Here is a 27,704-nt window from a genome sequence, read left to right as displayed (position 1 = left end):
TCCCATCATCAATATTTATTGAGCATTTACAGTGTACTAGGCACAATAGAACATACAGAAAACATTGTCCCTGCTCTTGAGGAGCTTACATTCTAAAAGAAAAAAAAATACACCTCTTTTAAAATGGCATTTTTGTTTGGTGTTTTCTGTAAAGTACTGAGGAAATACTCGGTAGGTGTGAGCTTTGGGAATGACTTAGCCCCATCATTACTTGAGGAGGGGAAGAGGAAAGGTTTTCAAGGGAGACTGTGACAGACCATTCAGGGCAGGATTTCCAGGGAGATCAACACAAGCTCAACCAAGGAGAGCTGGGCTGTGGGAAGGAGGATGAGGGAGGCTGTGGGATGCAAGCAGAGGAAGCGGGGTATCTTAGACAGAGTGGAGCCAGAAAGATCATGCGGCCTTTTCCCAAATACATGGCCAACAAGTCGGAATGGAAGGTGACAAGACAGAGTAAAAAGGCAGTGGTCCTGTGCACCTGACAATAGAAATCAAGGGCTGGAAATCAAAGGCGGGCTGTAAGAGCGTCAAGAACTCTCAAAAACCAACAGCGATTTGGAAGCACAGACCCAACAGTTAATGCTGCCCAGTGTCACAATGGCCAAGAACATTGTGGCTTCCTAAGTTAGAAAACGCCGTAGACCAAAATTTTAAATGGAACACATTACCTTTTGCCAATCAATCTCCCCCTGCACCCAGAATGAAAGGTCCACTTCAGTTCTGAAAGGGGTTACGAAGGGGGAAGACTATGGGAACATGGTTGAGAACGGTAGTTACATTAGCGTTTTTGTTGATGTTGATTAAATCTGCATTCCAAATTAGTGAAAGCCCATTAGCTGCCAAGAGGGAAGGAGACAAATTCCTTTAGCGAAGTCTCAAAACCAAGACTAATTTACATGAAAAGCTGTAGAGAAAAGTAGTTGAAAAATCCATTCATAAAACTTTTATTCCACTTACATGAACTTTAATACATGTGTTCTTAACAATTATGCTTGGATTGTTCATGAAAATTTCCTAAGACATTAAGACAAAGCTAGCCGTCATCTCAAGTCATTTCCCTGTTAACTATTTTTACAGCACATGCATGTTAGGCAAGTATCAAAAAAGAAAAATCACAAAAGCAAAAAAACAAAACAAAAAACAAAAAAAGTTAAATACATGGGATTTTGTTTACCGCTGTGCTTGATACCCATGGAGCAGTGACCACCAAGCAAGTCATTTTTACTGCATCTTTACTTTTACATTTGTTCTTAGATTGCCTAAAACATTTAAATACAAATAAAATGTGTAGCAAAAATAATGAAAGCAAACAGCAGGTAACTTTACAAATAATGGAATGTGAACCGTTTCTGCCCTTATTGGAGTAAATTGGGTCACAACTTTATCTAAGGACCACTCCTGGAGCTGTGGCCAAGAGTGTGCACGCAGAGACACACACTCCCGAGGTGTATCCAAGGTGTGTGTGTGTGTGTGTGTGTGTGTGTGTGTGTGTACCACAGCCTCACAAGTGCTCCACACCTTAAAGTACCCACAACAACTACACTCATGACTGGAACCAATTATCCCTTTTATTCCCCACCAGCACAAACCAGTATGTAGGCAGTTTTCTTTGCTTAGACATGGAAGCAGTTTTAACACTGGCCCTTCTGAAGCCACAATGTACCAAAAGTACTATGCCAAACATGTGTAACTCGTGTAAAAATTCCACATCCCCATATTGGCCACCTCAAGATGAAAACAAGTAACTCCCTAAAGTTAACTGGCTCTACTCCCCTAATATTAAAACATAAAAACCACATGGGAAATATAGAAATTCAAATAGAAGGAACATAAACCTGTCATAAATCGTAAACAAAAAAACTATTTGTGGGACAGCATGGATGACAAATGGTCTACTGTGTAAATTTTAGAATGAGGCAGACAAAGGTTGGAAGGCCGGTTAATTTTCCCCTCCTTCTCCTGCTTCTGCTTCGTCTCCTTGGGTGTCCGATGTCCACAACTGTTAAGAGAGGGAAACATTTTTTCAGCATGCTTCAGGTTGACAAGGAAAAAAACCAACACCCCACCTTTCTTGCACGCACGGCAAAGTCCTGGCATGTGACCACGCACATCAACTGAAAAGCTTAAAAAGGATCCCTGAAAACAGCCTGACCTTAGGCAAGGCAGACTCACAACACATCTATCTTTAAACAAAAGAGATTTAGGTAACTAGTGGCTATTCCTAAGAGAAAGAGGAATCTCAGTCTTTTAGTCTCTAACCACAGGGCTTCCCAAGCCCAACAACCCACTCCTCAATGTGTCCTCTCACCCCTATGAACACAAACCCCATTCTCAACTATAGAAAAACAAATTCAAAATTCCCAACTATTAAAAATTTAAAAACTAACACTCTAAAATCAATGGTTTTCAGTGTTTTCTGGGAAGGCTGTGATCATGGAAATGGATGAGATTACTCGTGATGAAGCTTCTAACAGCAGCAGCGGACCAATCAGCTGAGCTAAACTGCACAGAGCTTTACCTGACATTTCCTCAAATGAGGAAAACCTTGTACTGGTAAGAATTACAATGAATGCTGAATAAATGTTATGGTTAGAACCAAATATTCTACCAAAAAAAAAGTGTTTCACAGTTATTAGCTTTTCATTATGGCAATGCAATAGTGTTTCAATTGGCTAAAAGACAGCTTCTAAATTAGTCCAACTGCTTCAACATAAAAATATTTTAAGAAAAAACACTTAAAAAAGGATCAAGTAGAATTATAAACTGAAGAGTGATGAACAAGAAACCCAACCTAACAGTATTGACCCTACTGTGTGGCCTAGAAAGCGGAGTCTAGGGTCATATAAAGCTAGCCAAATGACTTCGTGCAGCCTGTGTGCACGTACTATTAAACAAGGAGAGAGGAGTCTCCTGTCCCCCGGTCCTAACTGTAAGGCTTCAGAATTCTGTGTCAAGCCTCCATGTTAGAAGGTGCAATACAGAACAGCTCTTTTTAGTGGTGTCAAGCAGCCTGTCGACAGCAGCCCATTCACGAGGCACAGGGTAAACAGACAGAGTGACAAGCTCAGAGCAGAGCCTTCCCTTTCCTGCTCACTCACTGGCCGCTGTGCACTCTGCTGTACCCACCACACAGCTGATGGATGAAAGCATTAAGTCAGGAGCATCATAGTACTAGATACCCATGGGTCTACTTTAAGTACCACATCCTCACTTCAAAGTAAGAAAAAAAAAAAATGGACACTAAGTCATACATATTGTCCAGGCTGGCCTAGAATTCATGTTTCTCCTGCCTCAGCCTCCCCACTGGTGTTTGGCAAGGAAAATTAAAATAGAGAAAAGAAAAAAAATTTTTTTTAGCACTACTGAAGATTAAATTCAGTGCCTCACACATACTGGTGGCGCACGCCTTTAATCCCAGCACTTGGGAGGCAGAGCCAGGTGGATCTCTGTGAGTTCGGGGCCAGCCTGGGCTACCAAGTTAGCTCCAGGAAAGGCACAAAGCTACACAGAGAAACCCTGTCTCGAAAAACCAAAAAAAAAAGTTATAGTTGACATTTTCTTTCATTTGGGCTGGGGGTACAGCTCAGTGGTAAAGCACCTTCCTAGTATGTACAAGGCCCTGAATTCCACCTACAGCACACAGGGCAATTCTTCAATTCTACACTAGCCCTCATTTTTTCCATTGAGTCTCTTAAGTTTATAGACAACCCCAACTGCATTGACTAAAGTAATTCTAGCTATCTGGCAGCAGACTCGAGTTGGAAGTGGAACATGTCAAAGGGTGGTGGTCTAGGTCTCTAAGACAGAAACATTAGACTATCCACACCCATTTCTACCTCTCCCTGACACACAGCAGATGCTGGGTAACTTTTTCACCTAAGCCTCAAAACTTCAAATTTAATTCTTATCTGAAGGGAAAACCCAGGAAGCCAACCGTAAGGCATGGGCTTTATTCGGATCCCAATTTAAATAATAAAAACAACTGAAATGAATTCTCAATCTGTATTAAGAACTGCTGGGTTTCTTTTGGTTCATTCTCCAATCTTCAGCACAGCAATGCAGTAGCTGCAACCTTCCCCAGGGACTACAAACAGCACCTCATCACACAGCATCTTGTTCACAGCCACACGAAAACATGGGACAACTAAGGGACAAAAAAACCAACTTCAAAGCAATTTAAACATATAGCCCCACATTTCCTTCTCTTTTTTTGAGACAAACTCTTGCTACGTAGCCCAGGTAGGCAGTCATTATATAGTCTAGGCTAGTCTGTAACTTAACCCCCTTTCTCTACCCTAAGAAACCGGGGCCAGTTTCACTTGTGCTGATTAAGCGCACAACTCTGGGATGAAAAGGAAAATTGTAGACGGGACATTGTATTTAGTGGTTGTAAAAGACTGTCAAGAGTCCCTGTAGTAAGAGTCCTCAAGTCCAGCCTCTCTGGCCACCCCAGCACGGACAGTGCCACTGGTACTCACTGTCAAGTTGTCTCTCAGTAACTGCATGATTAGCGTGCTGTCTTTGTAGGACTCTTCACTTAATGTATCCAGTTCAGCAATGGCTTCATCAAAAGCCTGCAAGTGCAAAAACAAGTACACTTCAGCATCCAGGTAATGAAGACTGCTTCCTTCCATTTCCTTCCATGTAACAAGTAAAATACGTACTGTTTTTGCAAGAGAGCAGGCTTTCTCTGGGGAGTTCAGAATCTCATAATAGAACACAGAGAAGTTAAGGGCCAGACCCAGTCTGATAGGATGTGTTGGTTGCATTTCCTTTTTGCTGATTTCAAATGCTTCTTGGTATGCTTGCTGTGACTGGTCCACAATTCCTGGGAAACAAATCAGAGTAAAATGCATTTTGAAAGTCTGTGATCCAGCTTCACTCCAGGCAAACCTTTCATTTAAAAATTGCATGTGTCCCCTGAAAAATGAAATCTAACAATCTTAAGCAAATTAGACTCTTTAAAACAAACAAAATGGTGTCCTGGATCACACTAGCCACTGACTACTGTTGTAGTGGGGGTGGGGGTGGAATGATGACTCGTATTGAGAGCACCTGCTGCTCTTCCAGTGGACCTGGGTTCAATTGCTAGCACCCTAATGACAGCTCACAACTGTCTGTAACTCCAGTCCCAGGGAACCTGACTGCACTGCTCTGGCCTCCGAACACACCCAAACTAAATACTAATACTGCGCAGCGCTGGAACCTCATTACTGGTATACTTCTAGTGATTTCCTCATTCTGTTCTGGGGGCATTGGGATTCCTCATCTCACTCTGCAAACAATGAGAAGACATTTCTTGTACACCAAGTGGCTTTTCAGAAAGCTTCAAGCTTAAAATCCAGCATCGGCAGAAGGCACAGCCGAATGAGCTTGACACAGCACACTACATCAGTGCCTAAGCAGCGGAGAGGACGGATGGGACTTCCAAGCTGGGTTCTCCACACAACCACCTTCAAGAAGCTCAACTAAGCAAACCAACCCTACCTTTCTTGTCATCCCCAGCAGCAACCTCAGCCAGGTAACGATAGTAGTCGCCCTTCATCTTCAAGTAGAAGACTTTGCTTTCTGCTTGCGAAGCATTGGGGATCAGGAACTTTTCCAAAAGAGACTTCAGAAGAAGAAAACAAAACAAGCAGTAAGAAGATAACATTTACAAACCAAAGTGAAGAATATTTCTTAAGCAAGAGGACTAAGAAAAGATTTCAAAACAAAAACTTCATTTCTCTAGTAACCCTAGCACTCCAGAAGACTGAGACAGGAGGACTGCCATGACTTTGAGACCAGCCTAGACTACAAACTGAGACTGCCTCAAAAATATAAATTAATCAATCAAGGCAGTGAAAAGGCTATAGATGTAAAAAGACCTTTAATTCTATCACAGCAATTTTCTAATCTACAGATCATTACAAATGATAAAATTTCATTCTGTAGTTTTGCTTAAAATTATTAACTTAAAGCTTACTGGAATTGTCACATACCAAATAAAATCAACCCTTTATAGCTGATTTAAAGCAAAGATGCAATTGCATTGGAGGGAGAAAGGAGGTCTGGGTAAATAAAACACTCTCACCAAACCTACTTCCTTTTAGTAACCGGTTACTGTGAAAATCAAAGTCAAGTCCATTTTCATCTGGGCTGAACCCCAAAGAAGCCAACTCTTAAAAAGAGAAGTGGTACCTAAATTCTAGTTTCTAGTCTCTGAAAAGGCTTGAATGTTTGAAGACCTATGTTCCAATGATGGATGGGGGAGGTAAATGAACCAACTTTAAATCTTACTACTCATTCTATGTGTGTAGAAATAAAGGTCATAAAGACACAGTAACTCAGCCGGGCAGTGGTAGTATACACCTTTAATCCCAGCACTCAGGAGACAGAGGCAGAGGATCTCTAGGAGTTCAAGAACAGCTTGATGTACACAGGGAATTCCAGGCCAGGCAAGGCTACACCAAGAAACCTTGTCTCAAAAAACCAACCCAACAAAAAGATAAAGTAACTTAAGACTGACTCAGTTCTTCATGATGTTAAGTTGGGCAGCCAGCATGGGTATCCTGTAATCCTAACACTTGGAGCCAACACAGAAGAATTCTCTCAGTTCAAGCAGAGCTTGGGTTACACACACAGAGTCCCTGCTCTGCCTCAAAACAAAGCCCCACCCCCTCAAATAAAAACCAACCACCCAAAGGGCTAGAAATGTACTTCAGTGGCCTTGCACTTGCCTCACATAGTGATGGAATCAATCCCCAGTATGTGTGATGAGTATGATATAAAAACATAAAGCCAAGTGTTAATAAGTGGTACTAAAAGTCAGCAACCGACTTATTAGTAACTTCTGTACCCCCAACAACTGATTAGGAGTGCAGTAACACAGAAGTACCACCTCCCAAATCTCAACTTTGAAGTAGGCATCAAACTTAAAGGCATTAACCAGAGCCAGAATAGCAAGGCGTACCATTTATACTGAGAGGAGTATAAATGGTACAGTCCTTAAACCTTCCAATAGCATAGTGGCATAAAATTACATTTACAGGATCTTTGGCTCATAATGTTGCAAATTACTATGGTAGACTTTCTTCAAACCTGACCTGCACTACTTCCCTATCATTCAAATGAAGTAAAAATCTTCCCCCTGTTCCTTGAGTGCAGGCTAGATTTGCTGACTGGCTTATGCAGCAGGAATCAGCACAAGTGACTGTGGGTCTTGTTGTCTGCTAAACTTAAGGCCTCTGAAGTTCAACTGTCCTGTTGAGAGACAGGCCAGCCACTCTCAGCTACCTGGACACACAAAAGCTTTTGGAGTCACTGGGTATTCCTGCCATAGCCAACATCCTAGCTTAATCAAATGAACCAATGCCATGTGAGGAACTTGGCCAGCCACACCAGAGTCGTAAGGAAGAGTAAGCCAGCTTTACAGTCATACCGAACAACTGATGAGTGAGACAGAAATTCTAATATTAATTTGTCATAATATTTCATACTTCAACAGTACACAGCGATGCATCTTTGGTATGTGTTTCCCCCCCCCATCTATAAAGTACACACTACACCTATTCTCACAAATCTGAGTCCTATCATGATGTATTTCCTCTGCTTCATCAGTGTGTTATGTCCACTGAAGAGGAGAATGCAATTCCAAAACAAAGCAACACAACTAGAGGCCAAGCAGGTACAAGGCTCAGCACCACACTGACTTGGGGTGACCATGGGTCAAGACGGGCCCTGAGGACCTGGAGGCTATCAGGACAAACAACTGCCATGAAGGGTGGGAGGGGAACAGAACACCTCCAACAGGGAAGACAGACAGTTAAATGGAAAGCTGACCTGGAGGTGCATGCCTATAGCCACAGCACTGGGACTGAGGCCATCAGGTGGAGGTAGCTTGGAGTACACAGTAAAATCCTTCCCTGTCATCACCCAAAAAGACCAGTTAAGTAAACTAGTAGACAAGTGCTGGGTAGAGAATGAGTTCTCCTCTAAAATTCAAAGGATAACTTGGGTTTTTAAAGAAGAGATTAAAAACCAACATAGTCTTTTCACTGCATGAGGTTAACACAAGAGGCAAGTGACCATCAAACTGACCAAAAACAGTTATCTACTCAACGACGCCATAGTAAAGACTAAAGTGAAGGCAGACAAGGAAGAGTAAGAACCAAGGATAAAGGGATGTTTAGAAGAGCAGCAAAGCAGGCAAGAGTTGTTTTTGAAAGTGCACATGCACACACACTGAGGAAATTGTGTGAAACATACAATGCAATCTCCTCGTTTGCTCACTTACAATGTACAATGAAAGTCATGAGAACCCAATTTAAAAGGAGGGTGGAATAATGGGTAAGGTATAAGGGAAGTATATATATCACAATGAAGACTGAATGTCTGCAATTCATGTTTATGCTCCAAGCTTTATGCTCACAATATCCCTTTGCACTCATTAAAAAGTTGTTGGAACACAAGACTACTTAGTAACAGTTTTTCCAGAGTTCTCATTATCACCACAACAAACACTGTCGTCCTTGAAGTTACTAACTCACTTCATTAATTTTCAGTATGTCTACAAAACACCCATTTGATTAACCATTGCCTGTCTGCCTCTGAAATAAAAAGGAGGATCCTATGAACAAAAGCAGCTAGTTTGATGCACAAAAGCCACACCTGCCTTTTCTGGACATACCCACAGGTTTTTCATTTAAATCAACAACAATCAAAAACATTTGAAAAAGTTACAATTTACAATAGGCACCAAATAGCATGTATTGGGGCCTGGGAATTTACTCATGTGGACAGAGAGACTGTTGCATTTCTCACTCTTCTTCACAAAAAAGCTGTCAATACAAGGGCTATTACAATTAATTTTCTAGTTCCAAGGATGATACAATCTTTTTTTTTTTTTTAATTAAACCTGGGAGTGAATAACACTGTTATTTTCTTTAGACAGTAAATGCTAATGTCAAAATAGCAGTGAGGCTGGGCCCCAACATTACAATCACGGACTGCTTCCAGAGGACCCAGGTTCAATTCTCAGCACCCACATGGTAGCTCCCTAGTTATTTCTAACTTGAGTTTCAAGGGATCTGGGCACCCTTGCCTGCCCTCCAAGGACACCAGGCATGTACACGGTGCACAAACATGCACACAGACAAAACACCCACAACACATAAAAATAAAACCTGGGGAGGGCAATGATGATTGTCTAAACGGCCATCAAAACAGTCATGACAGCACGGGACCACACAGCAAAGATGATGAACAAGTGCCTGCACACGTATCTCTTTAAGAACGGCTACTGTCAAGTAACACGCGCTACACTGGTCATCTTCAAATCCAGCAACTGTTCTTTCCTGTCCACCCACCTCAAAAGAACAGGAAATTATTTTTTTTGTGCTAAAATACTTTATCTAAACATACATTCTTCCGAAAGCTAATTTTTATCTCAAATGTTTACCTACACTGCGTCTACTTCTAGAAGTCCTAGTTTAAGGAGAACAAGGAAATAGCCTTTCTTTGGCAGCTAGGGATTAGACAATGTTACATATAGAATACTGCACACACACACCAAGAAGACCGAGGTATAAAATAAACTAGAAGACAAGAAAATGAAAGGCTGGGTTTTTCACTTTTACCTCAGAGTTTTTAACTTTTCACATATTCAACTTTGTTTTCGAAGTGAGAACTTTGATACTGTCCAAGCTTGGACTGGAACTCATGTACTCAAGCGGTCCTGCTTCAACCTCACCAGTAGTGAGAACAGGCTCTAAGTCAAATAACAACAATAAAAACCAAAACCAAAAACTGCCATGTTGCCTACATCTAAGATATTCAAATATTAAATTGACTCAATTACAATGTATGAATAGTGAACAGCTTAATTTAAAAAAAAATGAAAGTTCAGAACAACCTTGAGTAGAGCAATTTTTTACTACCTCAGCATCCTAAGACATTTCTCAAATATGAAAAAAAAATAAATGAACCAAGTTCATCATTTAGCTTTTTAAACAATTAATAGAAACTGAGGCTGATACTGTCAAATAATGAATGTCTCTGAAAACCTAACATGCTCATTTAAAGCACAGGTCTGGGTGCCAAAGGAAGCACAAGTGTTGTTCACAGGCAGCAGTAACGTAGCAGTCGAAGCATTTCTAAGCCAGTTGCACGGTACTAGGAAAACGACTCTAGACCAGAGGTAGACACTAGGAGGCAGGAAAGCCTGCCTGGAGGTGTGGCCTTACCCATCGCCAAGACACACAATTAGGATGCAAGTCTTCAGCCCAGTTCTCTCCTTTCACTACAACATTAATTTCAAGTCTTTTCCATTTTACCCCAGGAATGTGTCTCTAATACACTGTTTCCCAACCCATCACTAACCCTCAGTTTCTTTGAAATTCAAGAGCACTGCCCCCCTTTCTTAAAGTAAAGTCATTTAGAGCATACAACTTTTAACCAAGTAATAATCACAGAGTTTACCCTTAAAAAACAAACAAACAACAACAAAAAAAAAAAACCAAAACCACTGGCTACTTTATAAATTAAAAGACAGCCTACAAAGTGTTAGTGCAGCCACAGGGCATCAGCACATGCTTCCTTCCCAAGTGTGACTCACTGACTGGAATACCACACCAGAACCCCTGCCCCAAACACAGCCTCACTTCAAATAACAAGGAATTACAAATGCTAAACAAATCCAGGAACAATCTGCAAACCAAATGGGGGAAAGTGCTAAACCATGAAAAAAAGTTGGCCCAGTTTAAGGATAGTGAATGAAATATGTAAAATATGACCCTGAACAAAATTCTGGATCCATCTACTAAGTTGTGATGGATGGTTCAATCTGGTAAATTTAAATAAGATCTATAGATTACTCAAATAGTCTGTGGATAAATTTTGTTAAGATTCCTGGTTAAAATCATTATTTTAAAAACAGTGGGGCTGGAGAGGTGGCTCAGTGAGGTTGCTCGCAAACACCTTCAACTCCAGTCCCAGGGGATACATACGCCTTCTGGCCTCCAACGGTACTAGGCACGCCATGTGGTGCAGGCATAAAACTGAGCGAAACACTCATACTGGAAAAAACAAAACAAAAAACAAAAAACCAGGAGGTAAGATGGTTCACTGGCTAAAGGCCTTGTGCCAAGGCTGGTGACATGATTTCAGTTCCTAAGGCCGCAGAGAAGGAAAACTGACTCCTGCCAAATGTCCTCTAGTTTCAGTGCATATGCTCACACATACGTAGTCAAAAACTTTTTTAAGAGAAACCCTTACAAGTAGTAAGAGCTTCTAGAAGACGGGTTTAACAGTGTGCTTTGCTCTTTCTTTCCAATCCTGTCTGACACTCTGTGTTTCAAATTTCCTACCTGAGCAGGTTATTTCTACATTAACAGAAATAGCACACCAACAGTGATGATGGGTTTGTAAATAGGAGATTTGGGAGGGAAGTTCTCACTTCGTCCTGAGAGTATTTCAGCAACTAGTCAAACTGTATTACCACACTGGCACTTCACATGAAACGGTATTACTAAGAATGAGCTCTTAGTAGGGTTGGTGCTTGTTCTCATAACCCTAGAGCTCTGGAGGAAAACTGCTCCAACTTTGAGGCCAGTCTGAATTTTGATATGAATTATGCCCTATTTCAAAATCAAAGGCTAGCTATGAAGTGCCAACACTTGGGAGGCAGAGGCAGGGGGACCAGGATTTCAAGGAGTGTGGGTTACACAAGACTTTAATCTTACATATGAAAACAAAACACACACCAAAAATCCCCCCAAAGCTAATAAACTAAAACTTGAAAATGTAGTTGAACTAACTTTAGCGTGGCCTCATCAAATGTGAAAGAGCAAGCATCCAAAACCCATCCCTCCATTTTAGATCATATCACCATGTCACAATATTAAAATATCCTCTCAAAAGGAAGTCCAATCTCCAAGCACAACATGGTTCACATTTCTAGTCTTATGCAATTCTTTCCCAGCACTTTTACTTTATTCTGTAGACCTACCAACTTCCCATTATGTCTTGGTCTCTTAAAATTTGAAATAAAAAGCTAAGCCTTAAATTCATTGTAACAGGTCACTATTTTTGAATTTAGTCTTTTACTCCCCCTTGTGGCCGAAATGGCTTCAACTCCCCTCTGAATTGTAACCTCAGTAGCTTCAATCTACCCAACTTAGTGAAGAAGGGCTCACAGGAATGGTAATGGCTTATTTGAACGGACACGTACAGCCCTCGGATGATGTGATGCTTGGCTTCCTACAGTCAGACTCTAAGTGCCGCATGAGGAGAGGCTCATCAACAGTCACCCTAAAAAGCCTGATACGAGGAATGAAAAGGGACGAAATGTTGTGTTGTTGACTACGAACTCCAAAGCATTTTCCAACAATAAGCACACAGCACACCTTTATTTAAGCCAACAAACGATTTGATAAAGTAATCCCTTGGGTTGAGAAATGTTAAGGTCGCCCTAAAATACCATAACGTAGTTTATGCCAAGAATTAATAAGCAAGGTACCTATATGCAAAAATTTAAGGCTTGACAGAATACATTTTATAAAGGGAAAAAAAGAAAAGAAAAAAAAACCCAAGTGAAGAAGGGGAACTACTTGCCCCTGGGTGAACAATGGAGGAACACAGTAACCTGGAGGAACCACTGTTTTAACAACCCCGTGGTAGCTTGCTTCACACTAAGGCAAGAATACTGATTGAGGCCAGCCTGAACTACAGAATGAGATCCTGCCTCAAAATAACAACCATCCAACAAACAGTAAGACAAAAGCCCCACTCAAAATGTAATTGCTAATCAATATGGATAACAATCAGACACCTGAACTCACCAAGCACTACTTGCTAAAATTATTCCGAACTCTTGAGCATGTTTTCTTTCCCTCTTTCCCCAGTCCTTTTCCAAAGTGGCATCAACCTTGGGCCTCATAAAAAAAAAAAAAGGTCCCATTACCAAATAATTCCATCATAAAGCTGGGTGCACACAGACAGAGGTCAACTGTAGATGTCTTCTACAGTTGCTACACACACACACACACACACACACACACACACACACACACCTTTTTTTGGAGACAGGATCTGTCAATAGACCTGGACCCCAGTTCAGCTGGGTGGTTGGCCAGTGAGCTTCAGGGATCTGCCAGTCTCTGCCTCCTTGGAGTGAGGGCTGCAGGCATGTGCCATGGTGGTCTGTCCAGCGTTTTAAAGTAGGAGCTGGCCATATGAATTTGGGTCTTCATGCTTACACAGCACATTACCAACTGAGTCAGTCATCTTTCCAGCACTATCACATTTTTAGAAATGTTTGTCTCAAACATTTTCTTTTTACAGTTCATTTTTCAAAGTCAAGGTTTTAATCACATATAGCCAAGTGACCACAAATTGGTTAGCTTCCTGCTTGGGGTACTGAGATTCTTGGAATGGTAGCTAACAGAGTTTTTATTAAGTTTTTTTTCCCCCTGAGACAGTTTCTTTAGCCTTGAACTAGCCATGCAGTGCAGACCTTCTTCAACTTCCAGCTAGGATTGCAGGCATGCCCCACTGTCGAGTCTTTCTCTGTCCTCCAGCTTAACCCATTTCTCCATTCTGTCTGTCACAGGGCTCATCACACACTCCACACCCCTGTACTGTACATGCTGCTTCCTCTGGCTTGGCAACTCTGCCTTTTTCCCAGAGTTCTCTCTCTGTCAGGAAGTCCCGCCTATACCTCCAGCCTAGCTATTGGCTGTTTAGCTTTTTATTACACAAATCACAGCAATACATTTTCCCAGTGTACAAATATCCCACAACACACCACTATGCCCTTTAAGCTGTGCTGAGGATGGCACCCAGGACTTCATGCTTATTACAGAAGCCCTTCCTTTACCAAAGGAGCCACATCCCCAGCCAATACTTTAACTGTGTTTTTAACCTGCACACACACAACACATATTCTCTAAATTCCCTATCAGCACTCCTTTAAAAATGTTGAAGCCGCTTCCCTGTCTTATTCACACCCTATCTGTGCACGAGCCATTGTCCTCTCTAGTTGGAGACTTACAAGCACAGGCTTCTTATATTTACTTTTCTATGACATGGGGTTTATAAAATAATGGGCCAATAAATATTAACCCTAGGACAGTTAAGTCTGCATAACCTCTCCCCATTTTGTCACTCCCTACCATCGACAGAAATTAACACAGCAATGCCCTCTTCAGGGCAGACCATGATCCTCATGAGATACAGACACAGGCAGGATCTGATGAGAACCCCTCAGATGAGAACGAAGAACAATTGAAGGGAAGTCATTAGCCAAGAGAGCACGGTCCTGATAAAAGACATCAAGCTTAGACACACCTAAGCTGCTTATTCTCAGTGTACTGAAGCCTGTGTACACAACACTGCTCTCAACTGTCAATTCTACTGCCACAGAAACAATTCCAAGGGCCTTCATCACAGCCTCTGGGTTAAATGTGGTCCACGAATGTCACTGTAAACTTTATTTTTAAATTTACTTATTTTGTATATACATGTTCTGCCTACCCGTATATCGGTGCACCATATGTATACTTGGTTAGAGGCTAGAACAAGGTTTCAGATCCCCTGGGACTGGAATTACAGATAGTTCTGAGCCACCATGTGGGTTGACAGTAAAGTCAACCCGGGTCCTCCGGAGAGCAGCCAGTGGCCCTTACCCACTGAGTCCTCTCCCAGCTTAAGGGCTTTCTCACAAAAGCAGTGTTACTTCAAACAGCCTTAGGAGTTCACCAGCCCTGTCCCTCCCGACCCCCACATTTCTGACCATTTTCCTAAAGTCTATTTCTGGGTGTTTGTAGGTCTTAGTGGTAGGCAATGTGAGAGTGAGGGATCAGAAGCCCTTGGGGCCAGAAAGATGAGAACTGCAAAAGCTTACATCAGGGATGGTACCAAATGAAGCCAAGGGCTTTACAGGGGTTTGGCAAATATGAGCAAATGTGCAGAATGAAAAGTTTTATAAAGATTACTGTAAGAAATGTACTCAACAGTATTGAGAAAAGACAGCAAAAGCCTCAAGTCCAAGTCAATGACCAGCCATAGCAGTAAAGTCTTGTTAGTGGCTGGAGAGATGGCTCAGTGGTTAAGAGCATTGGATGATCTTAGAGGGGACCTGGCTTCCTACCCCAACACCCACATGGCAGCTCACAACTGGAGTCTACAACTCCAGTCCCAGAGGACCTGACACCCTCTTCTGGCCCCTTTGGGTACCAGACACACATGTGGTACAGATAGGCAGACAGGAAAAACACCCATACACATAAAATAATAACATCTTTTTTTTTTTTGGTTTTTCGAGACAGGGTTTATCTGTGTAGCTTTGCGCCTTTCCTGGGACTCACTTGGTAGCCCAGGCTGGCCTCGAACTCAGAGATCCGCCTGCCTCTGCCTCCCGAGTGCTGGGATTAAAGGTGTGCGCCACCACCGCCCGGCAATAATAACATCTTTTTAAAGGATATTATATTTTGTTTTTGTCCATTAATATAAATCAGGACTGGGTGTAGTACATTACCTTTAAGCAGGCATCTGTAAATTCTGAGGCCAGCCAGGGATACAGCCAGACCTTGGTTTAAAAAAATCAAACTATGGTATGAGGGTCAGTGAGATGGCTCAGAGGGTAAAGGCTAGAGGCCAAGCCTGACCACTTGACTCTAGGAGAGAACAAGCTATCCCAATTGTCCTGACTCCCCAAAGTACTAACTCAGCATACTTACACACACACAAAAAAACTGAGTTTTAAAATGCAATAAAATTTTGCTAACTCAAGAGCAAATTTACGCTTAGCAACACCATTTTCTATGTGGCAACATTACAGTTCTAATGTAACAGGTACTGCCTGGGGAGGTCCTGGAGGAACCAGTGTGAATGGAGGTGGAAAGGTGGAAACAGTGAGCAGGGAACATGGAGGTTACCAGTCTGCAGAAGAGGATTAGGAGCAGCAATTTCAGGAATCTGGCTTTGAGCCCAGACAGCTGTCCTAAGATTCCTGCAAACATGAGCTCTAGTTACCCTTCATTTGAAGTTGTCATAGTACAGAAGGGCTATGGCACTAAGACGGAAGACACACTAGGATCCCAAGCATCCTAGACAACTTAAGAAGCTTACTAGAATTTCGTTGACATTAGGACACCCTTAACTTTGAGTCTGGAAACTCCACACTTCAGCAAAAATCACCTCTTTTCTAGAACCAAAAAATATATGTTATTCAGTACTGTCAAGAATACAGCCGGGCAGTGGTGACGCACTCAGGATGCAGAGGCAGGTGGATCTCTGTGAGTTCGAGGCCAGCCTGGTCTACAGAGCGAGATCCAGGAAAGGCACAAAGCTACACAGAGAAACCGTCTCAAAAAACAAAAACAAACAAACAAACAAAAAGAATACAAAGGCCTCGTTATTTTCTAGGCTCTGCTCTCTTTATGTGCTAATCACTCAAAAGATTAAAATATATATCATATTTATGCGGGGAAAACAATCCTAAGTCTTTCATAGGTTAAAGATGCCCCAGAAGTCAAGTCCGTTCTGCAAAGGCAACATTAGTATATAATTAAAGAGCAGAAGAAAATAGAAACTGTTTTGTATTCTATTATAAAAATTATGACACAAGCCAGTCATCTGCGAGGAGGGAACCTCGATAAGAAAACATCTCCCTAAGATCATGCAGTAGGCAGGCGTGTAGGTCACTTTCTCAATTAGTGACTTATGGGGAAGACCCAGCTTATTGTGGGTGGGGGCCATGGCTGGGCGAGCCAGTAAGCAGCTCCCCTCCACAGCCTCTGCAGCAGCTCCTGCCTCCCCGTTCCTGCCACCATTCCTCCACTGTGGGAGTGTAAGCCCGACAGACTTCCTCCCCAGGTTGTTCTGGTCCTAAGTGTTTCATTATAGCAACAGTAACCCAGGACAAAAACTGATAGCAGAACAATGGGTTTCTGTGACAGACCAGACCATGTTGCTCTGGGGAGGATTGGGGAAGGACTTTGGAACTCTGGAAGAGAAAAGCCATTGAGTGTTCAAAGCTTGGTGAGGTGGGAGCTTGGAATAAAAGTGTTGAGAGAAATGCAGATGGAGGCCTGTGAAGTTCCGGAGGGAAGTCTGAGTTACTTCAAGACTATTAGAGGCACTGTATATTGCTACTGTGAATTGAGTCTGTGGTTTGTGTAAGCTAGGGATGAAGAGTCAGCTGTGATTAACAAGAGACCAGCACATTTAAGTGAAACCTTTTGCTTTCCTGGGACAATTGATGCTGATTAGCTGGAGCTGAGAAATTAGTAGGGATGAACAAGACACTAGCATTACTGAGGTGAAATACTGAGAGCACACAGAAACTGTGTTCCAGAGGTAGTCAAAGTGTACCATGAGCTGGCAGCCGATCTTGGTCGTCTAAGAGTCTCCCAGGTGGTACTGATTTTGAAGGAATCATGGACAGCAGCCGAGGCTTGGCACTCTGAGGGCCATTGGTGAAGGTGCAGCCTGCCTCAGCAGCAGCTGAAGGCAGAGGATTGAAGGGGTCATGTAAAAAAGTTGAGGCTTGGCACCATGAGGAGAGCATATTGGTAAAAGTGCAGCCCAGATCCCCAAGTTTTGGAGATGCCAGTACCATGGAATAACCACTAAGGACAGCAGCAGCAGGAGCAGCAGCAGGATTAGAGCCAGAGAAATGACCCAAGACCCTTGGAGGAGTCCAGAAGGCAGTGAGTAAATCCTAGATATTAGGAATTGAGTTATTTATACTTTGGGTTTGGTTTTGCTTTGTTTTGATTGTGACTGTGCCCTGGCTCTTCCTTCTTAAAGTATTCAACTTATTTTTTAACTTTGACAGATTTTGGAATTTTACAAAGACTCTGGATTTTAAGAGACTGAATTTTTAGATTGTGGGACTTTAAAAATTTGAAATGTTTATAATGGAATGTTGCTATTCATGTGATCATAAAGAAAAGGCTATGGCTTGATAGTGATGATTTTGTATCAAGTTGACAAGAGATCAATTGTCCTAACTAGTTTATGTAAACTTGTCATAAGCTGATCCAGCTGTACTGCACTTTCTTAATTAGTGACTGATAGGGGAGGGGAGCCCATTTTGGGTGGTGTTATCCCAGGGCCTAAAAGCAGTGGTTCTCAAGCTGTGGGTCATGATGCCTTGGGGTAACAGGCCCCAAGACCATTGAAAAGCACAGATCTTTACAATTCGTAACAGTAGCAAAATTAGTTAGGAAGCAGCACTGAAAACAATTTTATGGTTGGGGTTACCACAACATGAAACCATATTAAAGGGTTGAAGCATTGGAAAGGTTGAGAACCACTGTTCTATAAGAAAGCAGGCTGAGCAAACCAGTAACCAGCACCCTTCTATGGTCTCTGTATCAGCTCTTGCCTCCAGTGTAAGCCAAAAGGCTTTCCTCCCTGAGTTGCTTTGGTCAAGGTGTTAGCATAGCAAGGACACACCTCTATTTCTGTGAAACTGTTTTCAGAGGTTTGAACGGAACTGGGAACCTACCCTGAAGTGAGCATCACCACCATCCCATGAGTGGACCATGAACCTGACTACAGACACAATGGGACTAGAGGCTTTGCTCTGCTGCCACCATAATGAACTGTACCCTTAAGGGTGAGCCCAAATAACCCTCCCTTCCCAAGGCTGCGGGAGAAAAGCAAAAATACAGCTTCCTGACCTTCCCGTTGTTTGGGGGAAGAGGGTGTGTTGATAGGACTTCACTATGCAGCCTTGGCTGGCCCTGAACTCAGCCTGCCTCTGCCTCCCCAGTGCTGGGGTTAAAGGTGTGAGCCACTGCACCAAGTCCTAACTTTCTTGATAAGACAACCATTGCCACATTTTTACCTACTTCCCACAGGCAAAGTTTGCGTCATTTTCTTTGTGCAGGTTTTCCATGCCCTTTGAAATCCTTAATCCTATTATAATATTGTAATGAATCTTTCAAGGTCTGACCAGTGCCCATTTCTCTTCCTAGTCCCGTTGTCTCTTGGGAGAAATTATAGGTGCTCTGCTGACTAATGCTGTAACAATGAGAGCAGCTCTTATAGAAGCTTCACCCAATTTGTTAAATTAACCAATATCACTTAATTGAGAAGACCGGTTAAGCTGATTTCATCAAAAACAAGAATGCCCAAAACTTGGGTAAGATGTCTGAGGCCAGCTGGGTTTCCCAACCACTCCATGTCCCTTAGTCTCTAAAAGCAACCACAAGCTTACCAAGAATGAACCCAGTGCTTACTGTGAAATTTACGCTAGTCATGCCATTATACTGGCCATGATTATTCATTAATACTGAACTGTGGTGGTATTCTAATTGTACCGAAATGTGATTTTGATTGTATGTTAATAAATAAAGTTACCCAGGGGTCAGAGCTATTAGAGCCATAGCAAGAGTGTGGCAGTGGTGGCACACGCCTTTAATCCCATAGATCTCTGTGTGTTCAGGGATACAGCCAGCATTGGAGACATATGCCTTTAAGACCCCGGGGGCTGTACATACAGACAGTGACGAGGCAGTCACGTGTTTGGGTTTACAACCAATGAGAAGGCAGAACAAAATACTATGAAAAGACGGACAGACAGGATATAGCTCTCTTTCGGGAAGCTGGGACACCGCAGGAGGAAGGGTGAGATTTTAGCTCTGAGCTCTGACCTCTCGGCTTTCTCTTTTACATTGGTTCTGTGTTTCTTATTTAATAAGACTGTTGGTTACATCTACACTGAACTATTAAGTTCCTAATACAAATATGACAAGATGTTCACGAACAACTAAAGGATTACAAAAAATGTCACATTCTAAATCGATGGCTTATCAAACATTTAAGTTCTCATTTTAAACTCCACCTTATAGAAGATACAGTTTACAAAGATGTTTCTGAACTGATATATACAGAGAAAGCGAAGATCTGGATCCCATTTGAAAAACAGGCAAACGGACACATATCTGTTTTAATTTAAAACAAATGTTTAAAGTCAACTATGATCATACACTTGGACTATCTATCAGTTAACCAATTAGGAAGCTTCTACTGTACCACTTTCAAAGTACATGTTTATCATGTACGACAATGATAAACTGACCTTAAAAAAAAAAAAAGCCCCTCAGTAAGCTAGTACAACCCTGATGTAGTTTATTTCTGACTCCTGGATTCAAACGTGTAAGCCAGGAAGACAATGTCTTTTCTGGGACAGGTTCAAGGGGGTGGTTCTACACTGTCTGAGAAGTGAATATTCCCCCCTAGACTGTGAGACTTGTATGTAGGGTTATAGTTCTCATTCTAATCCTCACCTGAATTCACCTTCCCAGTCACTGTTAGTGTTTTCACAAGTTTCCTCTACACAGGTCCACGTTATGTCTATTTTACACGTAACTCTAACTAACCTTTAGGTATTGCTTACCAAGAAAGAACAGGGAATGTGGCACTCTTGGTCAAGTCATTGGTAGTTCAAATAAGTACCACCCTCCTTCCTCAAATCATTTTACTTTTTACCTCAGACTCCCCAACTGTGTAGAACTCCTCACTGAATGCTACCCCTTAAGATGAGGAGGTTACCAAATGACCTAAAAAAGGCACTTCCCAATTATTCCATTATTCTTTCCTTTAAGGCATACACCTACAATATCATCTTAGTTCTTTAAATGTTAAAATACCCAGAGCCATAAATCAAAGTCTTGTAAATAAATACATCTAGAAAGCAAAAAAGATGGGTTCCAACTACTGCAAAATTCTTGTGTCCTTATTCCAACAGAAATCACCTAGTGATTCTCAGCTAAAAATAATGACTACATAGCAATTTTTAAAGTCCAAGACATATTGACATAAGGAGGAGAAAAATAAAAGGCTGGGCGGTGGTGGCGCACGCCTTTAATCCCAGCACTTAGGAGGCAGAGCCAGGCAGATCTCTGTGAGTTCGAGGCCACCCTGGTCTACAGAGTGAGATCCAGGACAGGCACCAAAACTACACAGAGAAACCCAGTCTAAAATGCTGCCTGCCTGGTTTTCTTATCTTGTTTCTCCACTAGTTAATAAATAGTGATTCTAAGGACCGAAGACAAAAATCTGCCCAGCAACTGCACCAAGCATCCCCACAATAGCCCCATGCCTAGCACACCTGTTACTCCTATTGAACTGAACTGTTTTCTTAGAAGGACTGAGGGTCCCACACTGTAAAATTGTAGTTTAAATTTAAAAAAATCTGAAGCGCTTTCCATACCACAATGTATTTAAAGTCGGAAATTAGGCTTTCTAGTATACAGTAATTCATTTGATTATGATTACATAGACTACCCTATTGGGGGCTCTTATCTTTTAGGTGTATGAAGAATTAATTATTGGGGTGCTCTCACAAAGAGTTGGTCCAAGTACCTAAAAAGGAAGACTACATCAGATTCAATATTGCATGCAGTTTCCTAGTAACAGAAAAGAAAGGAAAGACTGGAGTATGTCCTATGGAAGGAAAAAAAAAATCCATGTTTGACAAATACACTAATGACCAACTCTATGTGGTTAACACATCCTGCCTTCACTTTTGGTATACTTTGTAAATGGTATGAACTTAAGCATTTGTCAATGCACATAACCAGAATGGCTTGTTGAAGAGCTAGGAATATTTTTTCCTCAGCTAATACGATGCAGGCGATTAATAGAACAGTAAGTTGTAATCATCATTGATGCTACCAGCCAATAACAGGAATTCATCAAGATTAGCTGCTCACTTTCTCAGAAGAAACCACACCCATGATTCATAAAGCAAAATGGTGTACTTTTTTTTCCTAAGAGAAGTATTTTAACTCTAAGTTTACTAGAAAGGAGGAAAAATATGGAAATTATTTCTAAGAAGGCATCACCTCTCTGAAAAGCCTGGAAGTCCACTTTAACCAGAGGTATTTACTGAGCCTTCTCGAGTTGAAACACCAAAGAGCCTTGGCATACCAGCAGTACTGCTGACCTGATTCTACTATCCTCCTTCCCAAAAAACTACTCAACAGTACTGAGCCATTTATGCTACAAAGCAGAGCTGTACTTTTGAAAAGACCAACAGTAGAGGCAAAGCTTGTTTACAATCCTCTAAGTCACTTACATGGTAAAGACATTAAGCTTTCAAGGAAAACACTTCCCTTTGGCCTTGTGAAAAGCTGGCGCTCTCCTGAAGGAGGCACACGTGCAGGCAAGAAGTGAGAAGAACCCATTCATGGACCCTTGAAGAGGCTATTTACAGATAACTTTCTCATTTATCTGCCCTGCGGTTTTCTTCGTAAGGAAAGCAAGAGGAGACCGCTGGGGCTGCTAGCTTCTCAAGAATTCCAGAACTGTGGAAAATATTCGAACACCTACCTGGAGTTGCAAACAAGCTCACAGAAGGTAAATGTTAGCATGTCCCTTCTATCCCTAAAATGTTTTTGCGTAGGAGAAATTACATCTGTTAAATATACCCTTTGAAGCCAAAATAAAAACCAATAGTTGGGAGGGGGAAAACCCCCACAAAACCAACTAGGGCTTAATAAAACCTAGTGATATACAAATTAGCAAGGAAAGCACAAACAAACCCAACACGTTTTTATTATGAAATGGATACTTTTCCAGTTCTCAATGTTAATTAGCTAATTTTAACATACATAAATTATTTATCTTCAATATAGCAATTTCCAACCTTGGGAAAACAGCAGTTATAAAACCCTTTATTACATAAAGAAACAAAAATGTGGCCGGGCGTGGTGGCGCACGCCTTTAATCCCAGCACTCGGGAGGCAGAGGCAGGCGGATCTTTGTGAGTTCGAGGCCAGCCTGGGCTACCAAGTGAGCTCCAGGAAAGGCGCAAAGCTACACAGAGAAACCCTGTCTCGAAAAAACAAAAACAAAAAAAAAAAAAAAAAAAAAGAAACAAAAATGTGCCCAAAGCAGAAGCCACTAAGACTGTAGTTTCAGTTGTTTTTTTTATCTTAAAATGAATTCAATCTTTAAAAGCCTGAAATTTTTTGAAGGATTAAAAAAAGTACAACTCAGGAATCAAAACTTTCCTATCAATAAAAACAGTCTTAAGAGAGTTCTAAGTTGCCAGGTGTAGTGATTCCATTTGGGAGACTGAGATAGCAGAACCAACACGAGTTTTAAGGCTAGCCTGGATTATAAGATGGGTCCTGCCTCAGCAATTTAATTAGTTGTCCTTCTATTAGAGTATCTCAATTTTCTGAATAAAAAAAAAACATTATTTTTAAAATAGGACACTCACACAAATGTAACATTTAATTCTCTTAGCTCAAAAGCACAGTACTTCGACACAGTAGGTGCCAAATACTTAAGACACTCCTAGATCCTTAAGACTAAGTTTGAGTTTATTCATAACCACCTTTCATTGTTTGTCAATGTTCAAAGTTGACTTCTAACACACAAATCCAAACAAGCAATTGCAAACCAGTTTTCTGCACAGTAGGCTCATTCTATTATCATAATGGCAAGTCCAGAGAAGGGAAATGGGTCTACAGTGAAGTCTCTACCACACTCCTTACATAAAACAAGGATGTAAAATTCCTGTGTTCATCACACACATACATTTATGACTATCAGCTCTAGCACTACAGGAACACTGCTGAGTGGAATGGTTTGGTTTCTATCTAACTCGAACTAAGTGACAAACATTATTGCCTTTAGCTTAGAGAAATGATCTACTACTGTTCCAGCATCTTTTAAATGACAGATGGACAATTTCTCACTTACAACAGCCAGTTTTTAAAAGGAAAAGAAAGTCTTTTGGGTTTGTTACAATGCAGCTAAAGCAGACGATCTTACCAGCACATCATTGCAGATGTCTCTTAGCTCCGTCTCGATTTTCTCTCTGTATTCCCGGGCCATCTGCTGCTTTTTCTCAGCACCTTCCGTCTTTTGCTCGATACTTGAGACGACCCTCCAAGATGACCTACGGGCTCCTACAACATTTTTATAAGCAACAGAGAGAAGATTCCTCTCCTCATTAGATAACTCAGCACCTTGCTCAGTTACAGACTTCATGCAGGCTGCCATGTCATCATATCGCTCAGCCTGCTCGGCCAGTTTGGCCTTCTGCACCAGCTCATTTTTATCCATAACTGGATATTCTGCAAAGGGAAAAAAAAAGGAATATTCAGAAAATTCCTACTAGAAAAGCTCGTTGTACCCGTTGTAATAAGGTATTCTAGTATCTCAACTCTAGCCATGTTCATAGTCACATGAGGAATTAAAATGCAGCCCCCATCAACCAAAAAATTAGCATACCCTGCGCATTAACAGTGGCTTAGTACAACTGTTTAGATCCCAATTTCACGTAAGATCAAAGCATACACAGGCTATGAGTGATCTCAAAAACCACCTTGAGGCAGTCCTCTCTCCTGTCACTGCTGTCCCTTCCGTGTAGTCAATAAACTTGTTTCCTTAAAAGGCAAAACAAAAGAACTCCACCCTTTTCCTTGGTTAAAAGCTCAACTTGATCCCAATACCACTAAATGATCTGCACTGAAGCAGCTTTCTCATGTGAGTGGGGGGGGGGGGGGGAGAACACTCCAGGCTGGGACCTATAATGCCTACACACAGCATCCAAGTTTCCACTATTCTACCACACTTCCAGAACCATGAGTCATGTCAGTGTAATATAATTCAGATATTCTAACCTTCATTCTAGTTACTTATCAGCACTGATTAAATTTTACTTATCATTTTCCCCAACCCCAATCTACTACACTTCTAACATTTGCCAGCTGATTATAGAATGAAAATTACCTGAAGAAAATGACTAATTGCTGCTTAAGGTATCTTGAATATAAAACTACTAGCTCAAACCACATATATCTATATGGAGTTATACGCACACTTATGTAGCAAACTCCCTAACTCAATTCCTACTGTGAGTGAGCACTAAGGAGTACACAGGTATGGGAGGACCCAAGTGCCCCCAATGTCATTACTGCAGTTTGGACGTAGAATCCCTGCATTATTTCTAGCAGTCACAACTCATTACTCAAGCTATTCCTGTTTCCTCAGTTAATTTTCTTTCACGCAATTTTAAAGTTCCCTAGATCCCAATTTATTTCTTATTTTTTTCCTTAAACGATGTCAACAGCAAGATCGAAAATCATAATGATCCCACAAAACAAATTTTAATAAAAGTCACAACCTGAATGCACTATTAAACAAGGTCCGCAGAAGCCATTGCCACCCACCATGGCAATTATCACCCTTTCCTTTCCCCTTCCAGAAAGCACTACTCTATTTTAGTAAATCAATGAGAAGCATCCTCAACTGAGACGTGCGCTGGACTAAGTCCAATTCGAGGCACAGTACCTTCAGTGCATAATCATTTAAAATTTGGGAACCCACGCTCCCCCCCCCCCGGGGTCTCGAAATCTAACATCAGAAATGGTCTCTGGTTAACGTTGCTCCCAGGAAGAAAATGATGTACGCCCAGGACGAACGTCCCCGGCCAGCCTCTCCCGTGGAAGGGGAAGTGGATTAGGTTTCTCACAGGAAGACCAGTGTTCCCGGGCCTCGCCTCTCGACTGCGGGGAGACTCGCCGCACCCACTTAACCCTTGGCTGCCTGCGGCCGGCGGGTGGGGCAAACCGAAACCGCGCGGCGGTGACTTTAAAGCTCCAGTCCTCGCGTCCGCGCCATCCGCAGCCACCTCCCCTCCTTGGCTCCGCCCAGGCTGGCGCCTCCGCGCTAGTCCCCGACTCTCTTTGTCATGGCGGAACTGTGTCAAGGAGCCCAACCTCCCCCGACTGCGAGCCCCCCCCCCCCCAGCCCGAACCGAGGGAGGAGCAGTCCGCGCTCCCGCCCCAGCCCGATGGCGGGGGTGGGGTGGGGTGGGGGGGAGCGGATCGGCCTCCCCGGGGGCCCCCGATGCCGGCGGCGCCCGCAGAAGCGGAACCGCGGCCGACCCGCGCCGGACACACCCCGCTGCCGCCCGGGCGGGGTCCCCCGGGCTGCTGTCCGCCCGGAGCCCCGCAGCTCCCGGGGCCGCGGCCGGAGGGGGAGGGGAGGGGCAGGGCCCCACCCAGCGCGGCGCGGCCCCCGCCGCCGTGGGGCCGCGGCTTCTCCCGAGGATGCGCACCTCCCACCGGGCCCCGGCCGCCGGCGACCCCGCGCCCCGGTGCCCCCATGCCGGGCCCGGCCGCCCCCTCCCCCACCGCGTCCGCTCCCGCTCCCTCTCGGGCCCGGCCGGGCGCAGGAAGCCCAGCCCCCGGGGGGCCCCCCGGCGGGCCCCACCCCGCAGCCGCGCGCGCTACCTGGCCGCCCGGCCCGCGCGGGCGGCGGCGGCGGCGCCGCGGGCGGGGGCGGCCTCACCTGCGTGGCCACGGCCGAGCCACGGTCGCGGGCGGAAGCGGGGCGGCGGCGGGGGCGGGCTGCGGTCGCCCCCGGCAGCGGGAGCCCCGGGGTGGGGGTGGGGAGGGGCTCGCGCGTGGGCGCCTCATCCGCCACCGCCGGCACCCGCGGGGGGACCGCGACCGGGCGGCGAGCACCCCGGCGGCGGGCGGCCCAGGAGCAAGCGGCCGGGGGCGGCAGCGGGCGCCTGCCCGGGCCCGGCGGGGTCGAGCCGCCGCCCGGGTCCTCCTGAGGACCCCCGTCCCGGGCGGGCGGGCGGGCGGGCGGAGGGCGCGGGGGGCGCCCCGGGAGCCTCCTCACCTGTGTCCGGAGTGGGTGGCGGCACACGGACGCGGCTCGGCAGTCTCTGGGCGGCGGCGCTGGCGGCGGCGGCGAGGCTGAGACTCTGTCCCTGATCTGGCTGCTCACAGGCTACAGCGGCTCCGCAGACACGGGGTTTCCTCCAATCACTAGCCCCGGCAGCAGGGGCACCACACGCACGATGACGTCAAACGCTGCTATGGCAACCGTTGATTGGTGCCCACAGCTCCCCGACCCAGCGCAACCGCCGCTCCCCGGCGCGCGCCCGCCCCGCCCGCCCGCCCGCGCCCGAGGCGAGCGGAGGAGAGCGCGTCCCCGCGCCGCGCCGCGCTCCCGGCCCTGTCTTCCCCGCCCGCGTGCTCGGTCCGCTCCCCGCCGCCCCCGCTCCCCGCCCGCTCGCCCGCCCCGCCCCTGCGGTCCGCGGAAGGAAGCCTCTCCCCGCCCCCACCTCTCCTGGCGGGCACATCCGGGACCTTCGCGTCTCCCACTCCCCCCCCTCCCTCCCTCCTGGCCGCCCTCTCTCCGCGCCGGTAATGGCGGCGGGCGGCGGGGCCGGGTGACGGCGGCTCTGCGGCCGGGGCATTGTGATCAGGCCCCCGGGAGCGGGGCGAGCGGCTCGTCCGCCCTGGTCGCGGGGCGGGGCGGCCGCTCCCTCCCGCCGCCCGCTCTACCTGCGAGCGGCAGGAAGCGGCCTGAGACCTTTTAAGGCCTGAGCGCGCGCGAGGCTGGAAGGCGCCGCCCTGCCTTGCCGGCCGCGGGCACGGCCGGGTGACAGCCGCGGGGAACAATGGGGGGTCTCCGGGGGCAGCGGGCACGGGCTTGGCCGAGCGGCTCGGACGTGACGGTGGGAGCCTGGCCGGGGGCGAGGCGGGGGGACAGACAGGGCTGCAGCACGCCGAGCCGGGCTCCGGGGGCTGCACGCCCACCCCGCAGAGCTCTCCGCGGGAGACGCACCGCCCCGAGGGGACGCCTCGGGAGACCCTCGGTCCTGGAAGGGAGAGGGGCGGCCCCAGGGCCCCAGCTGGAGGGGGAGCGGGGGCGTCTGCGCCCGGAAGAGGGGG

At 44.7% G+C, this 27,704-nt stretch overlaps 1 protein-coding gene across 6 annotated transcripts; it reads right to left on the bottom strand.

Annotated features, from left to right (window-relative positions):
• Ywhaz (tyrosine 3-monooxygenase/tryptophan 5-monooxygenase activation protein zeta) lies at window positions 1-27,400 on the bottom strand. Of its 6 annotated transcripts, none has more exons than XM_076555881.1 (7): window positions 27,315-27,400; window positions 26,644-26,837; window positions 23,779-24,083; window positions 5,488-5,611; window positions 4,665-4,828; window positions 4,479-4,574; window positions 1-1,999 (listed from the first exon to the last, which is right to left on the bottom strand). In XM_076555881.1, the coding sequence occupies exons 3-7, from the start codon at window positions 24,070-24,072 to the stop codon at window positions 1,940-1,942; spliced, it is 738 nt and encodes a 245-aa protein (XP_076411996.1). In that variant the 5' UTR covers window positions 24,073-24,083; window positions 26,644-26,837; window positions 27,315-27,400; the 3' UTR covers window positions 1-1,939. The 6 variants fall into 6 exon arrangements, with proteins under 6 accessions (XP_076411996.1, XP_076411995.1, XP_076411994.1 ...); XM_076555880.1 differs by having other exon boundaries at window positions 26,644-26,840; window positions 27,315-27,399; XM_076555879.1 differs by lacking the exon at window positions 27,315-27,400 and adding an exon at window positions 27,092-27,276.
• Window positions 27,401-27,704: the final 304 nt, after the last annotated feature.

Source organism: Peromyscus maniculatus, chromosome 20 (genome assembly GCF_049852395.1).
Source record: "Peromyscus maniculatus bairdii isolate BWxNUB_F1_BW_parent chromosome 20, HU_Pman_BW_mat_3.1, whole genome shotgun sequence".
Lineage (NCBI taxonomy): Eukaryota > Metazoa > Chordata > Mammalia > Rodentia > Cricetidae > Peromyscus > Peromyscus maniculatus.
This window is presented reverse-complemented; position numbering and strand designations above follow the sequence as displayed.

What these genes read in the sequence shown, in the direction of transcription:
- Ywhaz (XM_076555877.1), bottom strand. Translation starts at nt 26,120, where the DNA reads ATGGGGGCACCGGGGCGCGGGGTCGCCGGCGGCCGGGGCCCGGTGGGA. An exon ending in TGCTGGGGATGACAAGAAAG is followed by an intron (nt 4,829 to 5,487) that starts GTAGGGTTGGTT and finishes TTTGTTTCCCAG; the next exon opens with GAATTGTGGACCAGTCACAG. An exon ending in TACTGAGAGACAACTTGACA is followed by an intron (nt 2,000 to 4,478) that starts GTGAGTACCAGT and finishes CTCTCTTAACAG; the next exon opens with TTGTGGACATCGGACACCCA.